At 40.3% G+C, this 22,214-nt stretch overlaps 1 protein-coding gene across 4 annotated transcripts in view; it reads right to left on the bottom strand.

Annotated features, from left to right (window-relative positions):
• Positions 1-229: 229 nt before the first annotated feature.
• Positions 230-22,214, bottom strand: part of PLEKHA1 (pleckstrin homology domain containing A1) — a 93,731-nt gene continuing 71,746 nt past the window's right edge. For 2 of the 4 annotated variants that reach the window (XM_089683259.1, XM_089683262.1), the window contains 7 exons: positions 20,703-20,840; positions 14,421-14,489; positions 14,264-14,328; positions 9,618-9,681; positions 6,556-6,645; positions 3,459-3,536; positions 230-2,861 (listed from right to left, as the gene is read on the bottom strand). In XM_089683259.1, coding sequence (XP_089539385.1) covers positions 2,577-2,861; positions 3,459-3,536; positions 6,556-6,645; positions 9,618-9,681; positions 14,264-14,328; positions 14,421-14,489; positions 20,703-20,840 — 789 coding nt within the window. In that variant the 3' untranslated portion in view covers positions 230-2,576. The remainder of the gene's footprint in view (positions 2,862-3,458; positions 3,537-6,555; positions 6,646-9,617; positions 9,682-14,263; positions 14,329-14,420; positions 14,490-20,702; positions 20,841-22,214) is intronic. The other 2 variants (XM_089683261.1, XM_089683260.1) reach the window with 2 other exon arrangements.

Here is a 22,214-nt window from a genome sequence, read left to right as displayed (position 1 = left end):
TCTTTATTGGTGAGAAATCCCCTCAATTCCTATCCTGGTAATATCTTACTGTGAAGGGTGTCACCAGAACAGGCCGTAAGAGGAAATCCCAAAAGCAGCCACAAATTGTAATAACAGCTTGATAGAGGTTCTACCCCTTCCCCACTCTAAAATAAAAAATAAATGGTGTGGTTTAAGTATACAAATAACCATACATGGAAAAATCAATGCACTGTATGTTTACAAACTATTAATGAAAACAAGTTTTATTTCAAGTGATATATAGGGTTTTTTTTTTTTCCGAATAGGTGCACTTTATACATAATGAGAAGTTTTTCTTTATAAATTAGAACCCATCACCCACAAATATAATAATAAAAAAAATACAAAGAAGGAAAAACACTTTGGATTTTGTCATCTTAGGAACAGTCATGAACGGAAGCACAAGTTTACAGCAGACCTGTTAGTATCAGCAGTTCACAAGACAACAGTCTTACGGCACAAGAGGTCCAATGCGCGTGTCAGCAGGCACTTGAGACAAAACATTGCAGAGACCAGATGCTTTTCTGGGAAATTCACTGATGAACTAAGAGCTTTACAACAGGCACAGTGAGAGCAAATCCCCATACACATTGGCTGCAGTAAGTATGTTTGATTACATCCTAGAGCACCGCACTTTTATAGCCCGTGCACAGGCTGCCCTGGAGCCATCAGGAGATTTGGATGCGGTTTAACCCCAAACTGGAGCTGAAGGGCTCTTTAAAGGTTTCAACAGAGCTACTTGAATCTGGCTAAAAGCTTTGAAAATTTTTTGTAAAAACTTGCTGTACATACTGCTATTATGCAACCAGAAACCCATATGTACAAGGCCTTTATTGTTCACAATTACAACCACCTGCAAAGGATTGATGACAAAAAGTGTTGTAACCGATAGAAATATATCTGCCTAGGGCAGTGCAATCATCTTCTATATGACTAGAGGGATATGAATATATTGACTCCACTGTTTGCAGACAATGGAACAGCAAAATGTAGCTTCACAGCCAAAATCTCTAAGGGAAAGATGGTTACTAAATTCTGTAAATAGCTACCACATCCCAACTGGCTTGGTTTAGTGCAGTAAGGAAAAACAAAAAAGTATTATCTAAATGATTTTTGTAGGAAACAATAGTTTTTCTTTTTTACTATCTAGGAATACCAAAATTTCTGCACTTAAATAAATAAAGGAGCTTTCACTACTGGCCTCCAAAAAACACTAGTTATGGCCAAATTTGACTTCAGTACATTCTAACTCATTGACCTGGAGCAAGCATACAAATTACTAAGTAAATAGGGAAGAATAAATGCACACCAGTTCTTAGTCAGTGCCTAAGTATTGAAGGCACTCAATCACCATTGACAGAAACTAGCATTTTCAGAAGGAGAGATTAGCTATAGGAATATTAATATTCTTTTAATACAGATTTCTTTTAAAACAGACGGAAGGGCAATACAGTGCTCTTACCTTTAAAGTGCCGCCTGCTCACTGCTTTTCTACTTCTTGCATTCAGTTAGGAGTTACTTTTTCCAAGTTGTCACATGACTGCAAACTTTCAGCATGCAAGGTCATCCCACCCGCATTCCTTGCACTACGAGGCTGAAAGAGTTTTTGCCTACTAGCCTCTCCATCGGAGACACACTGAAGCGTCGTAGTCATGTGACTGCTTGGAAAAAAAAAAAGTTACTAACAGAATAGGGAAAGTAGGAGAGCAGTGGGGGACAAAGCTTTATCAGGTGTGTGACTTTACTGCCTGTCCTTTTACTTCAACTATATAGTGAAAAACGATGAACTCTAAAGGTTACCTGGACAGGACTAAACGATAACAGAATGAACCAACCACATTTACTGCAACCAGTGTGTGTGGAGCCTAAAGTGGGACCATACTCTATAAAAACTGACATCAAGTAGGTAATACATATTTTAAAAAAAGCAAAATCTATTCCCATTTCTGGATAAACAGCACTTTCCCCTATTAGTGGCACTGGCAGCAGGTGTGCAAATAACATTAGGGGTCATGGAATGGAGGCAAGAACTCACCTAAAGTGGTCCAGAAATCTTGTGAGGGTTTTATTGCTTTGCAGCAATGGACCGCTTGTTAAAATGAAAATACTGCTTTAATACTACCAGATAAAACACAAAATAATGTGTCTTGCTCAGGTATCTGCACCAACTGTAGTGCAAGAACTATAATATAGGCCAGAGCTACAGCTTGTGCAGCTGTGTAAATACAATTGCTTTAAGGGTAACAAGGCACTCCATGCCAAACATGGCACACACTTATGAACGGAAACAGACAGTTCCTTAATAGGGTGTTAAACAACGGTCACTCCTTCCTCAGGTAGGCTATAGGAGGGGAACAATCTTCCAACTTAGGAATGTGTTTATATTATGCTAGTCACCAAGGTGCATGGTCCAACTGATGCGGTGGAAATCCCAATCTCTTGCCACTGGTCAAAGGGTGCATAGCAGGAGAGTAGACGTATGTTGTAAAACACACAGTTGGAAACTGGAAAGGATGAAATTATAGCTATTCCAGATACAGTTCCTTACACTGTCCTCAGACATCAGAGACTGGTAGGCTGGCATCATCTATATCAACACCCATGTCTGGCAGACCAATGGATGTGGTATTGGACAAAAAAGGGCTCATTTTGCTAGTCTGGTTTCCTGGAGAGACAGTCGTGATCTTGGGATATCCTGGTTGGTTCTTGGCAAAGGTGCTAGACTCGTCCCTATCCCGATATGGTGGCCCGGGGTCAGAATGCTGAAGTCGGGCGGTCGAGTGAGGGAGACTGAAGGAGCGAAAAGAGGAGCTGTGCTCGGAGTATGAGGTGAGGGCCTCCTGCAAAAAAAAAAACAAAGTAAGTTAAGAAACGATCATGGCTAACTAGAACAGGTTAGTAAGTCAGTGTCAGGCTCCAAACAGTGAAACAGCCAGAAAGTGAGTCAGCAACTCTAAGATCAAGAAGCAAGGTAAGTTGTTACATAAACTTTTCCTTCATGTCCTTACAAGAACTGCATATAGATGAAGGAGTTCATGGGCACTTGACTGCGTGTGAAGCCAGCTCTGCTCAAAATATATCCATGAGTAATTACATTTTAACACACTGTATTGTTCTGGCATCCTTAACTACCAGCTGAAGGCACGTTCAGGCAGAGCTGTAAAAAGGCTGTTGTTAGGGTTATAAGTGTAACACAAAGCAGTTTAATGATGTGATCGGTTTGTCTCGGTGACTTCCTGGGATTAGGCATGCTTTGTCAAATGTTCAAACATGTTGCATGCAAGCATAAGAACGTTATGATATGGTACAGCTATGTACACAAAACCCACTGATAACAGATGAGTGGATGGAAACTGTGTGGACATGGGGGTGGGGTTACGTGGTATGGGGAGGCAGCGATTGGTCAGTACTGTGGGCATGCATGGCTGCCCGTATACCTCGGAATACAGGGGTTTGAAAGACGTCTGACCTGTCGCATCTGCGGGGAGACAGGGCAGGGTGGGAATTAGATACACCTTAAGGAGGGCAGAATAAAGGAAAAAGAAGAGAAAGAAGAGATGAAAGAGACAAAAACAGCTGCTGGCAAGAGATTCATCAAGTGGTCTGTAAAATGCAGATCACACATATTTAGGGATGAACTAAATTTAGAGGCAAGTTCCCACACAAAGATATGTTGTTTTGGGTATTAAAGTGGAACTTTTGGTGAAAAATTAATAATGAGTGAACAGGCAAGATTTTTAATGCACAAGAGATGTGCTTTGTCTTTTTCTGCAGTAAAGTTACTTACCTGCCTACCAGCCCACTGTACAGTGCAGCTGCGCATGTGCAGCTCGCTGTAGAAATTCAACAACACCAAAGCTGATTGAACTCCGACGCATGTGCGGGAGTGACGTCATCCATGCCAATGAAAGCAGTCGGCGTTCGATACCTGGAAGTTGGCCACTCGAAGATGTCAGTGGCCAGCAGGGAGCCCCAGCACGTTGCATTGCTGGAGCCAAGTATAGTTCCACTTTACTGAACACTCTCCTATCTACACAATACAGTTTAACAAATAAGACAGCTTCTAACAAACAAGAACAACATGGAGATTTTTTTCACTGGTGCAATAAGGAGGAAAAGGAAAATTAAAAGCCATCTTGTTGCCACAGTTCTACCTATCCTTAAAAAGATTTACTTCAGCACCAGGAGCTGTACTCATGCTCACAGAGCTTTTGATCCTCCATTATTCTACATAGAAGAGTGAAGGATTGGGTTCTGCCCACCTGGAGATTTTTCAGTGATAAAGAGCACCTTCATCTCCTACACCTTGCAGCACAGTCTAGTAATCGCAAGCAAGTTTTATCCCACAGGCCAGTGAAACTGGAGGCATTTCTACCAACTCTATCACTGATGCATATAAATTAATTCAATGATTTAGGTCTAATCAGTTTTAAAGCACTGGACAAAGAAATTTTTGGCAACAGTGAATGTTTTGTTGCCCAGCTACTGTACAAGAAAAGTACACCACTGGATGGAAAAAAGGTAATAGAAAAAAAAAAAAAACAATAAAAAGGGAAATTGTGGCCAACACAGAATAAAAAGGTAACAGACTTTTCATTAATTTGTCTCTAGGTATCATGTTTGAGAGACAATTCATGAGTCTCTATTTTGTTCACCTGACTTCATAATTCAGCCTATTTAAATGCAGCAAAGAAACAAAAATATAGAGGAAAGTATAGAGGAAGAAAAAAGTGGTCAACATTTCAAGACTTTCACAATACTCAAGATAAAAGATTTAGTTTCATAGCAAAATATCTATGGGGTTACAATGCCATTTTAGGATGCTCGTTTATTAAAGCTGGAAATGTTTCTCTAACTTGGAAATAGCTTGGGTAATTATTTCTCTCCTAAAACCAAACAAGTTACTAATACAGAAGGTCTAAAAATATCTAACAGGGATGTGTCCCCATAAAAAAACATTATTATTAGCACAAATAGGTTACAACACCATCACTCCCATATGCATGTAGGGAGCACCTCATAAATGTCAGAATACATACAAATCCATGCTTCTCTTCAAAGCGGTATTAAGCACAAAAGCAGAAATGTATAACACTGCAGATTACAAAATCTTAGATGTGATGTCTAAATCAGTTTTCTTGTTCATAGGTGTTCTTTCTTTTTTTTCCACCCTGTGATCTGGCCAGTGATCTTCCAGATCTATCAGTTTACTGGGATGTGACTAACCATTTACCACCGACATGGGTGCTTACAATGATCAGCTTTAATTTATGTAAAACCTTTTTCCTAAAAGGAAAAAAAAAAAACTGTTTGCTGTAATGGCTTATAGAGTATTAGCTGGAGTTTGGCTTCAATTTGTTAGTATATTTAAATCTGCTAGTACATTTAACACTACCCTTCCCCCCAGAATGACAATCCAGAGTGGGGGCACTCTAGTATAGGAGGTGTGTTACTTGCCAGATCACCCGGTGAAAACAGAGGGGGGAAAAGCCTTAAAAAAAAAAGAGAAAACTAATGCAGCCACCACATCTAATGATTGGTAAGTTGCAATAAATGACATTTTTGGTTTTGGGTTTAAAGTGGTAGTAAACTTTTTTCTTTTTTTTCTTTATAATAAAGCTTACCTGTAGGTAAAATGAAAATCCCCTAAGTGTGCACCGTTTAGGAGATATTAGCTCTTTTTTAATTATTTTTGGTTTTTTTTCAGAAAGCGATTCATGCCCTCTGAAGGAATAGCATACCCGTGCCTTTCCTTCAGAGTACTGTGCCGTGGCCTGGGGTTCTTGTGCACATGCGCGGGAGTGATGTCATCACGGCTCGGCCAGTCAGACGGACGCAAACCCAGAAGAAGACCGGGTGATGGAAGCGGTGACAGTGCGCCACTGGAGGGTTTCGTTTTAAGGCAAGTCCTTCATAATGTGCTAGTATGCGATACATACTAACATATTATGACATTACCTTGCAAGGGATTTTTTTTTTTTGCCTGCCTTAAGCCCAGATCAATTGTTGCATTCAATATATTTTTATATGCATTTATTGTTACCAAACCAAATGAAACTGCTTTTTACAGTAATTTTATGCATATAGAAATAAAGAAGTATTTTGTAAATTCAGCCCAATGTGTTAAATATAGGGTATAACTACTATTCCCAGAATATCATTGAGTAACTTGGAATTCTAGTAGTAATCATCAGTAGTCCATCATTACCAGTCACAGGGTGACTAGCTCTGATTCTACTTTACACACACTTAAGAGTCCCAGCTATGGAATTTTCTCGTAGGACTGAGATTTGTACATAGAGGAACTAGCACTGCCTTGCTGTTTTCATCTGTAGAATACAGTTCTGTACAAAGGGGAGAATGAAACATTCAGTGGGGTCTGTGTAATTGGCAAAATCAGGAAATTAGATCACCATAGATATAAATAAGCTGCCCTATATATCTACACATCAGAGTCATAAACCACAAAGTCGTGTCCTGCAGCTTGCATACAGCCACTTCCACCTCAGAGCAATAGTGGAGGATGAAACCTACAGAAGCTGCTGATCTTGCTGGCCCACGCTGTGCCACAATAGCACCAGATATGGCTCGGATCCAGCTGTTCATTTCTTCTGGACTGTCAGCCTGCCAGGGGTGAAGACAAAAACAGACATTATACAGAGAATACTTCATGCTAAAATGTAATGCTATTTTCAACACGGAAAGATTAATCACACTATAAGCAATACATTGTTAGGAACTGAACTACATAGCTTAAGAATGTTAAAAAATATAAGCGTCAATAACTCCGTAATCGAGGTAAAGTGGTTCTAAAGGCTTAAGGTTTTTTTACCTTCATGCATTCTATGCATGAAGGTAAAAAAACCTTCTGTGTGCATCAGCCCCCCCAGCGATGTGCACTAGAGTCTCTGCTGTCCCAGGACTCCCTCTTCTCATTGGCTGAGATAGCAGTGGAAGCCATTGGATCCTGCCAATCACAGCCAGTGAGCCAATGAGAAAAGAAGGAGTGGGTCCGAGCCGCAGATCCGTGTGTGAATGGACACACGGAGCAGCGGGTGCTACCATAGCAAGCTGCTTGCTAAGGGGACACCCAACAGAAGGGTGGGGACAGGAGAGCCTGCAAGGAAAATAAGCCTTTTGAATCACTTTAAGAAAGCAACATAATATTTTCATACATATTTCATGATTTTTATTAACACTGACAGATGAATAAGTACGTTTCAAAAGTTACCTTAGACTAGGTTCACATTAGCCTGCAGGCTGCGGGCTGGTTGGAGGTGCAGGAATTGCACCTCTTCCCGCAGCTGCATCGTCCTGCTCTTGCAGGACACGCGGGGCTGCCATTCTGAATAGCACCTCCATGCATCTCAGTCCATGGCATGGTCACGGGAGCAGAAACTGCATAGTCAAAAAGACCACGCAGTTTCCAATGAGGATACAGTTTGGAAAATATGCATGCGCCTTTTTTATTTTTTTTTTCTGTGAAACGCAGGCACGGGAGCCCATTCAAATGAATGGGCTACTATGCCCGTGCAAAAACATGGGCCACACGGCTTCAGCTGACACCACAAGATGCTTGCTTGTATTCTGTTAAGACAGAAAAACACGTCCTGCGTGCCAGTTAAAGTGGCCATAGAGATCGAAATTCGACTGGTTCAGCATGATCAGTGTGTGGCCATCCCTGTTCAACAGAAGTCGACTGTTAGATTTGACAGGCTCATTAACAGGTACTTTTGTATCTAAAGAAATTTTTTTAAAAGTTTTTTTTGTGTATGGCAACCTTTACACCGCGGCACCCTCACATTCACAGGAATAGAATGTTAGCTCTATCTCCTGTGGAAAGTACTGCCGCAATGAACTAAACACAATTTGCATGAAAAATGTACTAATGACCATAATACCATCAGTATGGGTTGTGAGTGCACAAGAACAATATGACATGCCAGTTCTGCCTTAGGAAATGTAAATCTGCGGTCTGGTGATTTTCAACTGTGCATCCTCTTGCTTATCTAAAATATAACGGTCTCAGCAAGCTGTCAGCTAAAATGCACTGTAGTGTAAAGGACACCTTGTCCTTTCCTGCCATAAAGGGGCCTGGTCATTATTAGGGATAAGCCCACACGTGTTTAAATACAGGTCGTGGGCAGCACAGTGGATAAATGGTTAGCACTTCTGCCTGGCAGTACTAGGGTCGTTGGTTCGAGTACCTGCAATAAACAAATAAATAAATAAGGTCTAAACCCTCCTGAGCTATTCTGCAAGGAAGCTGTCAAACCTGACAGCCACTCACAGGCAGTGGAGGCATTCCCTGGTCCTGCAGCAGCACATATATTAGGTGTGACAATTTAATTCCTGGAACACCCACAGTGTAGCACTATGGTGGTGAGTCACAAAGCCATTTGTTCTAGAGCGTGTTCTGATATTTTCCAACTTGCACTCACTTGGGTCACAGACCAGTCAACTCAGTCTTTACAAAAAATGAGAAGACATAACGCGCGTGTGTGTGTTTGCTGTTGGTGGAAAATAAGTGACAGTAATCTGGAGCAGCGGATTAACATCAAATGTTGTGTGAAAATTAGCAAATGTGCAAGTGAAAGTTAACTTTATTACAATGGGCTTATGGTGAACATTCCATGAAGAAATCAAGTATTTTCGAATGGCATAAACGGCTTAAGGACGGCTGGAATATGCCCATGATGACACAAGACGTGGGCAGCCAAAACCGCAAAGGATGTAGAGTGCAAACCCTCATACAATCAGATCAAAGATGACAGGTACTAAATACTACTGGACTCAAGATAGAGTCATTAATCAAATCTGAAACAGCAAAGCACTTGTTAAACAACTGCACCCAGCAGACAGTCTCATCTGAGTGAGGGTAGACAGAGAGGAGCAATATTGATCAATATAGTGCCATGCAATGCTTCTTTTAAAAAATGCTCATAGTCCTGACATACGCAGAGGGAGGAAGAAAAAAAAAACCCATGACCCCTGAGGAACATATATACATACTGCCACTGGGAAGGCACTTTTTGCAAGTAATCATTAATCCTAGGTTCACACCTAAGCGTTTTCTGCAGTGTTTTGCAGAAACGCAGTACAGTCCATTTAACATGATTTCCTATGGGACAAGTTCACATCTTCACGTTTTCACACGGTGTGTTTTTTGGAAAGGGTCAGGGACTTTTTTGAACACAAAACGTTGCTTTTGGTTCTATAGACTTCAATGGGAACGCTGCAGAAAAGCATGTATTGCGATTTTGCTTTTAAAATCTGCCTAGCAAGAAGAAGAAGAAGAAAAAAAAAACCATCAAAAACGTGGCAAAACCACATAAAAAATGCAAGTGAAAAAAACCCAAAAGACAAAAAACAAAACGTAAATACAGAAACACCTCAAATGCAGCCTGCATAGGTGTGAACCTAGACTAATGCATATTTTTTGTAGCAATTCTGCAATAGCTGCATGTATGAAGGTGTAAGTCCGCTTTAAAAGGGAAATGGGCTAAGAAGTTTGAGTTATAAGTGAAAGCATTTTCAAGATTATAACATTTGAAAACAATCATTGTTTCTTTTACCAGCATAGCAAACTTACATACCTGTACGAAAAATGTTCGTGAGCTTGTTACAATTTCAAACAAATTGTCTCTCAACATGATGTCACTACAGAAAGAAGAAAAGCATAATACAGTTATACATGGATGTCTATGTAGGTTGTGACTATTTTAAGGCAACTGGCTGAACCAGGATTTGAAGAAAGGTCACGTAGAAGGTAGGATAGGAAGGAAATGTTTTTGGGGGACAGCAGAACGAACCTTCCAGTTTTCTACAAACCTGGAGTATACAGAATCCACAGAACTTTTCGTATGATGGAACAATTCACCTTCAGGGTCACTTTTACACAGGAAATCAGCTATAGAGTCTGAGCTGGTGCTACGCAGACAAGGCTAAGATCAGGAAACATCAGCTGCACACAGGATCTAAAACTGTGAAGTCTAACAGTCATTACCACTTTATGGTGGTGTCAGTACCCTGCTAGCAGATAACCTGGATATTACCAGCCTAGATTTTAACCACTCCAGCCCTATTTGCATTTGTCCTATGGGCCTGTTTATTCAGCAAATATCATGACTTAAGATAACATAATACACATCATTTGTTGTTGATCACAGAGAGGTTTTCTTTAGGTGATTTTGTGGTGTTTGTCATGCAACGATGATTTTATTTCATAAACAATATAGAATTACAATATACATAATATAAATATATATGTGCATGCATATATGATATGCCTCCATAAGGAGTACTTGTCACTTGCCAAATATCACATAGGGGCTTGCTGATCCCCTTGTTATAGCAATAGAGTTAAAGTAAAAATATTAATAATAAGAATAATCAAAAGCAATTTCCTAATGGTTGAAAAAAAGATATATGCTTAAAACATCTGCAGAAAAATAATATCTAAAATGGAGGAAGGGGAAGGAGTTAATATGGGCTGATCAAAGAATTAGTTCACTTTCACCAAAAAAACCTAGGCAGGTAAGGGGTACCTATAGATAAAAAGCTGTGCAGCTTTGACCAAAGTTGAAGAACGCCCCATGTTAAGGGTATAGTCCACTTAGGTACTTCCCAAAGCATGGCCAAAATATTCCCAGAGTTTGCATTCTGCCTTGCTGCTAGAATCTTGCTAAGGCTCACTTCCAGTTGTAACTGTTCCCTTCCATCATCACAGGAGTAAGCTCTTTTTCTGATTCAAACCCCCTCACATGCACTCTCTCTTGCCTGGAGCAATAGCTTAGTGTTGTTTTTATCTACAGGGATCCCTTACCTGCATAGGCAGTTTTTTTTTTCTAAAAGGTGAACTACTGTATGTCTTTAAAGAATACAAATGACTAGTAAAATGTGTTCCTATGTAACCGTTTATTAAAATAAAAGAAAAAAAATAATTACCAGGTTGATTTAACGGACTTCATTTGGAGCAGCTTTGATCTGCACTTGCACTGTGTTTATAAACACTGTGTCAGACTGCACATTTTTTGACGGCAGCTGCTGTGTTTACACAGCAATTGCCCTCAAATGCAAAGGTTAACAGCAATGGAGCTGCAGTACAGAGATTACTACACACATCCTGTGTAGTTCAAGGACATTTTTTGTGCATGTGTTGTATGCCCAATGTCCACAACTGTACTAGGCACAGGCTGCTGGAGAATGAGCATATTTCACTTCTACATACAAAATACAAACATTTCTAGTGTACAGTTATTCACACAAGATTTCATGAACTCTGTGGGCCAAACATTCTGTAGCCACAGTAAAGGCTTTTCATTACTTGCCTATTCAAGCAGAAAAGCCCAAAAAAATTTCAGCAGCTCTTTTTGCTAAACTAGCTTCTAACAACCAACAATTTTAGCCTGTGTATCTTCCTGTGGCACTGCTCTCTTCATGACTGAACTGAAAAAGTTGCATCTATTAAGAGCTCCAAAAGAATAAAGAGCAGCCTAATCACTGGCTGAATAACGGCTCCACATCAACAACTGTGGTTACTTGAACCGGAGTAAGCTACCGCCAATCTAACAGGGTGGTGGAGAAGGTGCAAACCAAACTCTGGTTGATAATTGCTTAACTGAGCTCCCTGGATTTTTGGGGCTACTAAGATGTTCAGAAAGAAATGTGAAGCCAAGTACAGATGCCTGTATGTGCCTGCCATAAATTTCAATTGGCAGTTAACTAAACTAAAGAGAACTACAGGTACACTTTAAAGTGGTTCTAAAGGCAGATGTTTTTTTTAACCTTATAGTGCCTTGATAAAGTATTCATACCACTTGAAATTTTCCACATTTTGTCATGTTACAACCAAAAACATAAATATATTTTAATAGGATTTTATGTGATAGACCAACACAAAGTGGCACATAATTGTGAAGTGGAAGGAAAATGATAAATGGTTTTCAAAATGTTTTACAAACAAATATCTGAAAAGTGTGGCACACATACAGCCAGACCTACAATGGAATGGTTTGGATCAAAGCATATTCATGTGTTAGAATGGCCCAGTCAATGTCCAGACGTAAATCCAATTGAGAATCTGTGGCAAGACTTGAAAATTGCTGTTCACAGACACTCTGCATCCAATCTGACAGAGCTTGAGGTATTTTGCAAGGAAGAATGGGCTACAATTTCATTCTAGATGTGCAAAGCTGGTAGAGACATACCCAAAAAGACTTGCAGCTGTAATTGCAGCGAAAGGTGGTTCTACAAAGTATTGACTCAGGGGGGCTGAATACTTAGGCACACCACACTTTTTAGATAATTGTAAAATATTTTGAAAGCCATTTATCATTTTCCTCACACTGCACAATTATGTGCCACTTTGTGTTAGTCTATCACATAAAATCCCAATAAAATACATTTACGTTTTTGGTTGTAACATGACAAAATGTGGAAAATTTCAAGGGGCATGAATACTTTTCAAAGGCACTGTAATGCATTCTATGCATTAGATTAAAAAACCTTCTGCTTGCAGCTCCCCCCTCCCCAGCCCAATCTAAATACTTACCTGAGCCCGATCTCGATCCAGCGAAGTGCACAAGAGTAGCAGCTCATTATCGCCTCATTGGACAGCAAGGCAGCAGCGGGAGCCATTGGCTCCTGCTACTGTTAATTACAGCTCAGGAGTGAGCATGTACAAGTGCCCCTGTAGAAAGCCACTTGAAGCCGGTGGGGAGGAGAGCCAGGAGCACTGACGGGGGACCAGGGAAGAGGACAGGGGCTGCTCTGGACAAAACCATTGCAGAGAAAAGGCAAATATGACCTGTTTGTTATTTTTAAAAAGTAAAAAATCTGCCTTTACAATCACTTTAAGCTAGCCATATACAAGAGAAATCATCATCTAGAAATTGCACTCAATAATATCCTCTGCTTTGTTCAGTGAATTCTGGAAGAGCTCTCCACTGAAAACGCAGCACACTTCTCCAGCATATAAGAAGAAGTTAAAAGAGCACAGTTTTTCCCATCCCACCAAGTATCTTTAAAGGAAATTGCTGGTTTCTAGTTTTTACTGTTGATGCTCTAGGGGTGGAGTCTGTTCCTGACGTCATCACGCTGTTTCTGTTTACCACGAACTTGGATAGGTTCCCGGGACCAGAGGTCTTATATTTGTACACAGCACTTATTTGTCTACCCAAATGCGTGTGGAATTTAATACGTTTAAACTGTCCATATGGTTTTAGGCGACGTTTGCTCTCCGGTTTCTTCCTTTATGGATTGATTACATGCACCGGAGAGACATACAGGATGGGGATACCCTGAAGGGATCCTTTTCATTTCTACTGGTTGTCCAGCATCTTTCCTCTGCTTGAGAGTTATGGTGGATACACATCTCCAGGCCATTGCATTCATGCGTTTATGACTCTTATTAACTTAACTTGGTGGTGGTGCACTTGTTTTATTTGAAGATACGCGGTGTTTGATCACACATTATCAGAATATTGGGACTTTTTTCTACGTTTTGCTCTACTGGGACTTGATTATATGTTGTTTTTTTTTTTTTTAACACATTTTTAATTTATGCACTTATTTGTATACAACAATGGTTTAGCGCGGCAATTTATGTTTATCTGTACACAATTTATATCTGATTGTTTTGCCAGCAGCATTTTTTTAATTATATTTTTCAGTTTTTGCATGACTTTTTTTTGCCAATTTATTTTTAATCTAGTATAACCGACCTTGAAGTTGCAGAGACGAAGCAGTATGGTGGGTTGTGTCGCACTATGCTGTGATGAAAAAAGTACTGCATACTGTACATATTTCAGTCCACACCACCGGAGCACAGTGAACTAGCATGATAGGGAACAAGGCTTTTTGCCTTGTCTTGAGTTTGGACTGCACTAGGCAAAACTGTCTAGTGCAGTCCTAGCACACCTGGTATGAACAGGCCCTAAAAGTGCAGAGCTGTTGTCCTTATCATGGCTTATTTACACAGTAAATCAATGACCCAGAACAGCAGCTAGCTAAATCCAAAAAAGTCTGAATCTGTACTGCATTCGTCCTCTGTGTCAATGACTAACTAGACAGCGAACCCAGACTTACAGTCCTCACGTTTACTTTAAAAATGGGAAGAAAGGCCTTCCTAGCACCGCTGTTGCGACCATTAGAATATTATGCATATTGAAATAGCATGATGTCATCAATGTGATCTCAGTACTATGTTTAGCAATCTTCAGTCAAATGAACGCAAACTCACCTCTGTTTGCACTCCTGTACTTTCTGCACCTCTCTCAGTTGTATCAATCGCAGTGGCTCCCTGTCCTATGACACATTGGTAAAGTAAAAGCAGGTAAGTAAATTCCATAACCAAGCCAGCACTGATAATGAAAGAGTACAAAAAAGGCAATGCCTACCAATTCAGATTTGAAGTATCCTATTGTATTCTCATCTAGGAGAAAGAATCTTCTTTTCCAGTTCTTCATCTTTAGTGTAAAAGAGAGTCAAAGTACGTCATTTCCTGAATTTAGTTGCTATTTATTTGTATTAGTTAAAAGAAAAAGCACAAAGAAAGCAAAATAGTAAAGCTGCTGTTGCTAACATTCTTCCGATATGCTAGTGGCCTGTTTTTGTCTGGTTTCAGTGACCAACTCATAAAAGGCATACCTCTAGAAGAGACAAAGTGAAGTAAAAAAACTTCAAATCTGCCTATTTCTTCCAAGTTACTGACTTAGGAGGTTAAGAAGATACTATATCTGCATGATATACACGGAACTAGTATTTTCAAAAGAAGTTAACAATGCAAGTCTACCTGGTTTCTCAGTACAGGATACAAAGTTTAAAAAACAAGCACACTTTTTCAATAGTTAATAGATTTGAAATGCACTCTTCAATGAGCTGACAGGCTGCAGAATGAACACTCTTCCATTGCAATTCTCTCACCCATTGTTCTGCTGCCATGGAAAAGGGCACTGGCACAATGTAGGACTTTGGGGAATGGATAGAAAGAGAAGCAAGGATGTAGCTCATTCATGGCCTGCACTGGTTTTGAAACCTTTAGAAACATGCACACGTTTAGTAAACTGAGTGAAAAGGAGATAGCTAGAGCACAGTTTACAGTTTAGTTTGTCAATTCAGGGCAAAGCAAGAGGTTTGCATTAACTACCCCTTTTCCCCAGCGAATACTTACTTTTCCTTTGCTCTCCCACCTTACATTCTGTGCCAAGTCTTTAATGGGTATATATAAATATGGGACTCCATTACAAGTGATAGTGCTTGGCCAATATTTACTGGAGATTTGTTCTGCCCATTGTTGGCACAGCACAGATTCACTTAAATGCCACCACGAGACTAAACTCATTTTACTGGTAAATAGTCACATCTTCATCACAATGTGCAAAATTAGGGCTGCTGTTAGAAACCATGGGGCCCCATACAGCCAACCTGACAGCACAAACCTCCGCCCTCCAAAAAAAACAGTTGACTATGCTTCAGTTATGAATGAACACAGTGAGTGATCAGTACCGATCACTGTGTTCATTCAGGAAGAAAGGGGCTAGTAAACGCGACATATTAATGGACCCTTTCCCCACTCTCCATCCTGAAGGATCCTATTGTGTGCTGGCAGCTGCTGGTGGGAAGGAGAGGAGGGAAGCCAGCAGCATTGTGAAGATAGGGGCACACAGGGGGGCCTGAGCAGCTGGGGAAATGTATGGTGCACAGAGAGGGTGTCGGGTGCAGCGGGGAGGGGCTAAAACTGGAATTAATCCCCTGCATGGCTCTCTCTGCAGCAACTGAAAGCCAGTGGGAGGGAGAGAAGAAGAAGCATTCAGCTGCTGCAGAGGGAGACATACAGGGGATAGATTCCAGTAATTGCTCCCCCATTGTGCCAATCACCCTCCCTGCCAACATCAGATTTACCCAGCTACCTGGGCCCCCTGCTGGCCTAGGCCCTGTACAGGAGGACTGGTGGTACTCCCTTACCCACAGGTGAAGGTAAAGCAAGTAAAAAGGTACTATCCCCACCACTGTATTTACTATTACATTGTGTGTGAACACTGTCAGCAGAGCTGTAGGGTTGTAAAACTACAGACCCCCAGTATAACATCACAGAGAACACAAATGTCCACCTATCAGACCCTAGAATAGTGTGCAAGCAGATAGAGAAGAGAATCTAAGAGTGCCAATGAGACCACCTTTTCCCTACCACTAAAAGCACCAAAAAACCCCCAAAAAAACTGGTGAGGCAATAAACAGCCAATACATTCGCCCTATAGGCTCAGTAAAATGCTACCCCTCTAAGCTGCAAATTGCTCTTTTAGGAAACTTGCAAATAAGTTTGTGTCAATTCACTAAAGGACACGTAACCCATTTTTCAGAAATGTTGCATAGTAGATAATAAAAGTCAATTCATCAAAGTAAAATATCGAAAGTGAGGTAAAATACGCAAATAAAAGATAAAAGAAAGATACACACACATTTGTCAATAATCACCTGGCAGTAGGCAGTCCGTATTTTAGAAATGTACAAAATAACAGGAACTCTGAGGGGAACTCTGTACTGGCCAGTAAATTAAAAGTATACAATGTATCAGTGTAGAAATGTTCTGCGCTGAGTTCAGGAATGAAAACAAATTGTAACATTTCACTAGAGGGACACCTTCTGTGACTGAAAGCAAGATAGAATGTTTTCATAGTTTCATTATATCTCTGTGTGCATTTATTTACAGAACTATCTTCCTCTAGAGTAGTGTCAGCATGTTATTTAAAAAAAAAAAAAAAAAAGTGAAAACCACCAAAAATAAATGCTAAATATAAGTAATAAATGTCACAAAACAAATATTTAACCGCATTCAGAAAGCAACACATTTTGTTTAGTGAATTGACTACTTTGAAATAAATACCGCATTAGATATTTACTCAAAAATTCATGCTGTATGTATCTCCTAGTGAATTGACCCAAGTGGAAGCATTAATCAGAATGCCTTGACTGTATGTATTAGGCAGTACACTAAGTGTAATGGGCTGGGTGAAAATGCCAAGGGATATTTTCAAATAAATATATTTTGACAAAACAATAATTCATTAATCACAGTGAAAACAATTAAAGAAACCTCTGTAAACCTCTACCATGTCAAAGGCTAAATTCACCTTTGGAACATGTTGCATGTTCCACCCGCATTTAGGGTGAAACATGTCACATGTTCCAACTCCTGCCTCCTCCCCCCCCCCCCCCCCCATTGACCCCTTGTGACAGTGGGCAGGGGACCTTCTCCCTGCATCCGCTGTCTTAATTAATTCACAAAGTTCTGTGAATGAACAAACTACAAGTACTGAGCTTGTGTTTTCAGTGAACAACAGGACACTAGTGAGAACTCTCATGGTTCCTGCAATTCAGGAGGAATGGGCAGACAGTGTACCAAGAGTCTGCAGGATCCTGGCATTGCACCTGTGATCTTGGGCACAATACTTTTCAGGCTGCAAAAAAAGATGTGCATTTATTTATATATATTTTTTTATAAGGTGAACTTGTCATTTAACCACCTCCCGCCCGCCATATAGTAATATGATGGGCGCAAGGTGGTTCTCTCGTGCTGGGAGGACGTCATATGACGTCCTCCCATTCTCACTGCGCATGCACGGCTCAGGGAGCGTGCAGCATGGTGATTGGCAGTGCGATGTGTCCCTCGGACACAGCGGATCACCGATCACGGAAAGAGCCGAAGATGTCGGCTCTGTCATGTGATCAGCTGTGTCCAATCACAGCTGATCACATGTAAACAGGGAAATGCTGGTTATCAGCATTTCTCTCCTCTCGAGCTGTCACGCTGTCACTACCAAAAGAAAGCTCTATCTGTCACAAAAAAATGATAAAAATTTCATATGGGTACAGTGTTGTTTGACCGCGCAATTGTCATTCAAAGTGCGACAGCGCTGAAAGCTAGAAATTGGCCTGGGCAGGAAGGGGGTATAAGTGCCCTGTAGGCTAATGGTTAAAGGGTGCATTCTTCCAAAAGTGACCTTTTAGGGCTTGTTCACACTTGAATAAATTTCTAATTCTTAAATGCTCCTATAGCATTAGTATGGGCGTTGGGCATTATTGAGCTTTAGTATGGGCATTAAACTGGAGTTTTACAAGAGTTAAAAGCGCTCCCCAAATGCCCTATGCGTAGACTTGACATGTTTTATAAGCGTTTTACAAGCCTGGGTTTACATACATGCTGTTGCTGCTTATGACTGTGCCTAAACTCTACAAGAGAATGCACATGCATGCCTTCTGTATAGGACTACTCAGCTGCAAGATTGGCTGTGTCAAGTAGCCTAGGAAACTAAATGATTACTTTTTTTTTATTTTTTAAGTGGTAGTAAAGGTAAGACATTTTTTACCTTCATGCACTGCCTGCATTAAGGCAAAAAACATCCCAGTATTTGTATCATCCCCTTACTTCCATTATACTTACTCAAGTCCTTCCTCAATCCAGTGCTGTGCCTGTCTGCAGCAGCGCTGGTCTATCGCTCTCCTCTTACAGGAAAGAGGCAGCAGCGGGAGCCATTAGCTACTGCTGCTGTCAATCAAATCCTGTGAGGAGGGAGCAGGGTGTTGGGCCAAGCAACACTGTTTATGGATGCACATAGCCTGGCTCGGGAGCAAGTTCGTACATGTGCCCCCAGAGCAAGCAGCTTGCTATGATGGCGCACACAGAAGAGGAGGAGAATGAACTCCCCAACATCTACCCAAAAACTAAAATACAAGTTTAGGGAGGACTGACCATTATGCTGTGATAGCAGCACATCTAAAGATTCTGTCTTATCCATGATCTTAACATATGTAATGGATAAGTGAGCGCTAAAAGTCGCTATAGCCGCTGAACACCAAAAGGTACCAAACAACCTTAAAACAGATCTATAAGCAGGGGGTGCAGCGCTGTGAAATCATAAATAGTGCATAAAACATAAATGAATAAAATGCTAAAGTTGCTTTAAAAACAAGTGTCTCAGTGTGCATAAATTATTGTACAGAACACACTATGGTGCAAAACACAATAAAGTGCAAATGGTAAAGTCCACACAAGTTATTCCTGTCACTGCGTCGTGACTAAATCAGCAATAGTAGTGAGTGCCCAGTCCACAATATCCCAATGGGTTGAGTGCTGAGAGGATCATAAAGATCTCTATGATGAATTCAAAAAGTGGTGATATCCAAACTGATAAAAGACTGCGCACTCACCAGATGCGCAATCAATATGCGCATGTAAGAGATAACCCCTCTCAAGGTTTGAATCCAGGAATCCCTCTGGAATGTGGTCTGGTCTATTTCTGTGCTCTGCTCACTCAGTTATCAAGCATGGCTCTGTCCTCCTTAGACGTGTCTGGGGTACTTTAAATACTTCTTTAGTAGAAGTTGCATGTTAGGATGGTGAGGAAATCCAGACATACCGGATGATATATGCAAACATGAACTTGTAACAGCTGAGATCGATGATGTCTGGATTGCCCTCCAGAGGATTTACCCCCTTTTCTGACCAGGCCATTTTTTGCATTACTTTAACTGAAAATTGCGCGGTCATGCAACACCGCACCCCTATGAAATTTACGTCCTTTTTTCCCCCCATGAATTGAGCTATCTTTCTGTGGTATTTGATCGCCTGTGCGTTTAATTTTTTTCACTATAAAGAAAAAAAAGACCGACAATTTTAACAAAAAAATATATATATATTTTGGACTTTTTGCTATTAAACATGTCCAGTAAAAAAATTTAAAAATCAAATTTCGTATTCTGCTACATATGTTTGCTAAAAAAAAAAATCCCAATATGTGTAAATTAATTGGTTTACATGAAAGTTATAGCGTATACAAAAGGCGGTATAGATACTGGGATTTTTTTTTTTTTCCCCTACTAGTAATGGCGGTGATCAGAGACTTTTAGCGGGACTGCAGGGGGCATTCTGACACTGGGGGGGACTAACTTGGTGTCACTGACATTCCCAGTGACACCAATATAGTGATCAGTGATAAAAAACAGCACGGACGGTACTAATGACAATGGGCAGGAAGGGGTTAATGTGAGCGGCTATCAAAGGGTTAACTATGTGTAGGGAGTGTTTTACAAGGGGGCGGGGGGTGTGTTTTTCACTGTTAGCATACTGATTGGAATGGCTGTGCACAGCCATCCCGAGCAGTGTGCCCGAGCTGACAGGGAGGAAGACTGTTTGTAAACAAAATGGTCTTCCTCCCCAACGGTGATTGTCAGTAATCACCGGACGCAGGCGGGTAATCACTGGCTGGGACCCAGGGATTGACATCCGCGGCCGCAAATGGCAGAGTGGGAAGGGTGCGCGCCCACTACCCAGAAATACGAAATCTCATATATATATATACATATATATATATATATATATATATATATATATATATATACACACACACACGTGATTTTTCACACCCGTGTCGCCGTGTAGCAGTATATCTGCTACACAGCGCAGGTAAGCGGTTAAAATTTTTTGTGATGTCACTTTTGGCAACCACTTTCTACCAGTCCAACGATGTGAAGTATCTAATTCTCAAAAACCTTTATCTTTCACTACAATTTTAAAATGTTAGACAGCAAATAAAGCTAAACATTTCAACAAATTTCATCCTGTAAGCCACATTATAATAGTGAATAAATATTTCATCAATATTGTCGTATTAACATCTTACCACAGCCCCCTGTTTAACACAGTATCCAGCTTTTATCACACCACCCTCAGATAACCGATAAGGGGGAGATGGGAGCTGGCTTTGGCTGCGTTTTAGGTTGCCTCTGTCACCAGTGTTGGCACATTCACTGAGTTCTTGCTGTACATGGAAAGAAAAGACAGATATAGAAATAAACGCATACATTTAATTGAAATTAAAATTTAAAGTTTCTTTAAATTTACTTTGAGCGCTTGAAGAAATTTATGTAGCAAAATCCAAGTAGGATTTACAATATCATTATATTAAACTGTCAGTATGGTGTTTATTCTACTATCTTCTGAACTTTACTAAAGATAACTATTCTAGAGTAGTTCCACAATAACCTGGTGGATGTTTTTGGGTTGTTATCTTGCTGTAGGATAAACCCCTGATCAACTAGGAGTAGACCAGAGGGTATTGTATGGCTCTGCAAAGATTCTGGTAGGCCTTTTAGTTCAGGTTGCAAGTCGCACTGTGAAATTCTTTGGCTCTGGATACAGCAAAACCATTACAATTTGTCCTCCATGTTTGAAAGCTGTTGTTACACACCCAAGAACCATCTTTTCACCAACTCGACAGCATACTAAACCACACATTTAAAAAATTCTGACTTATCAGTCCAGCACACTTTTCAGTCCTAAGTGGTCTAGTGGTGGTGATCGATGCTCAAGCAACCTCCATTTTTTATATTTTACCATCTTAGCAATGGCTCTCTTAATTCCACTTGATTCATCAAACCTGCAGCTCCAAGTCTTCTATTAACAGTTGCTATATATTGTGGATGAGAAAATGGTATTTAACAGTTTATATTTACTAAAATAATTTGATTTCCATGTTCTGTGGGACACTCAATATAGTGAATGCAGGGTTATGGGTTTAGTGACACTTTCTGGCAGTTTACAACTTACCTACAGTGCTCAGCATGAACTAATACACCCCTTTTGAAAAGTAAGATTTTAATCAATATGGCAATGAAAACCAGAACAATTTCCAAAATGTTTACAAAACTAAGTTTTATAGAACATTTTTTTAGCTCATTACATGAAAGGATGGTTAATAATATAACTTAGATTACAAAATCTTCAGTTTTACTCAAATTACTTGATGCAAAAATGAATACGCCCCACAACAAAAACTACTACATCTAGTATTTTGCATGACCTCCATGATTTGTAAGGACAGCACCAAGTCTTCTAGGCATGGAATGAACAAGTTGGCAACATACTGCAACATCGATCTTTTTCCATTCTTCAAAAACGACCTGTTTTAGAGCCTGGATGCTGGATGGAGAGTGATGCTCAACTTGTCTCTTCAGAATTCCCCATAGGTGTTCAGATCAGGAGATATATTTGGCCACTGAATCACTTTCACCGTTCTTCTTCAGAAATGCAACAATGGCCTTAAATGTGTGTTTTATGGTAGCATCTTCTCTGTCAATATAAAGCAGTACATCTGTGAAATCATGATACCATCAATGAAATGCAGCTCCCCAAC

This window comes from Staurois parvus, unplaced genomic scaffold, assembly GCF_062004578.1.
Source record: "Staurois parvus isolate SC_StPar_1 unplaced genomic scaffold, SC_StPar_1.0 ptg000303l, whole genome shotgun sequence".
In the NCBI taxonomy this organism is placed as follows: domain Eukaryota; kingdom Metazoa; phylum Chordata; class Amphibia; order Anura; family Ranidae; genus Staurois; species Staurois parvus.
The sequence above is the reverse complement of the archived record's forward strand: the minus strand, read 5'-3'. Positions and strand labels throughout refer to the sequence as shown.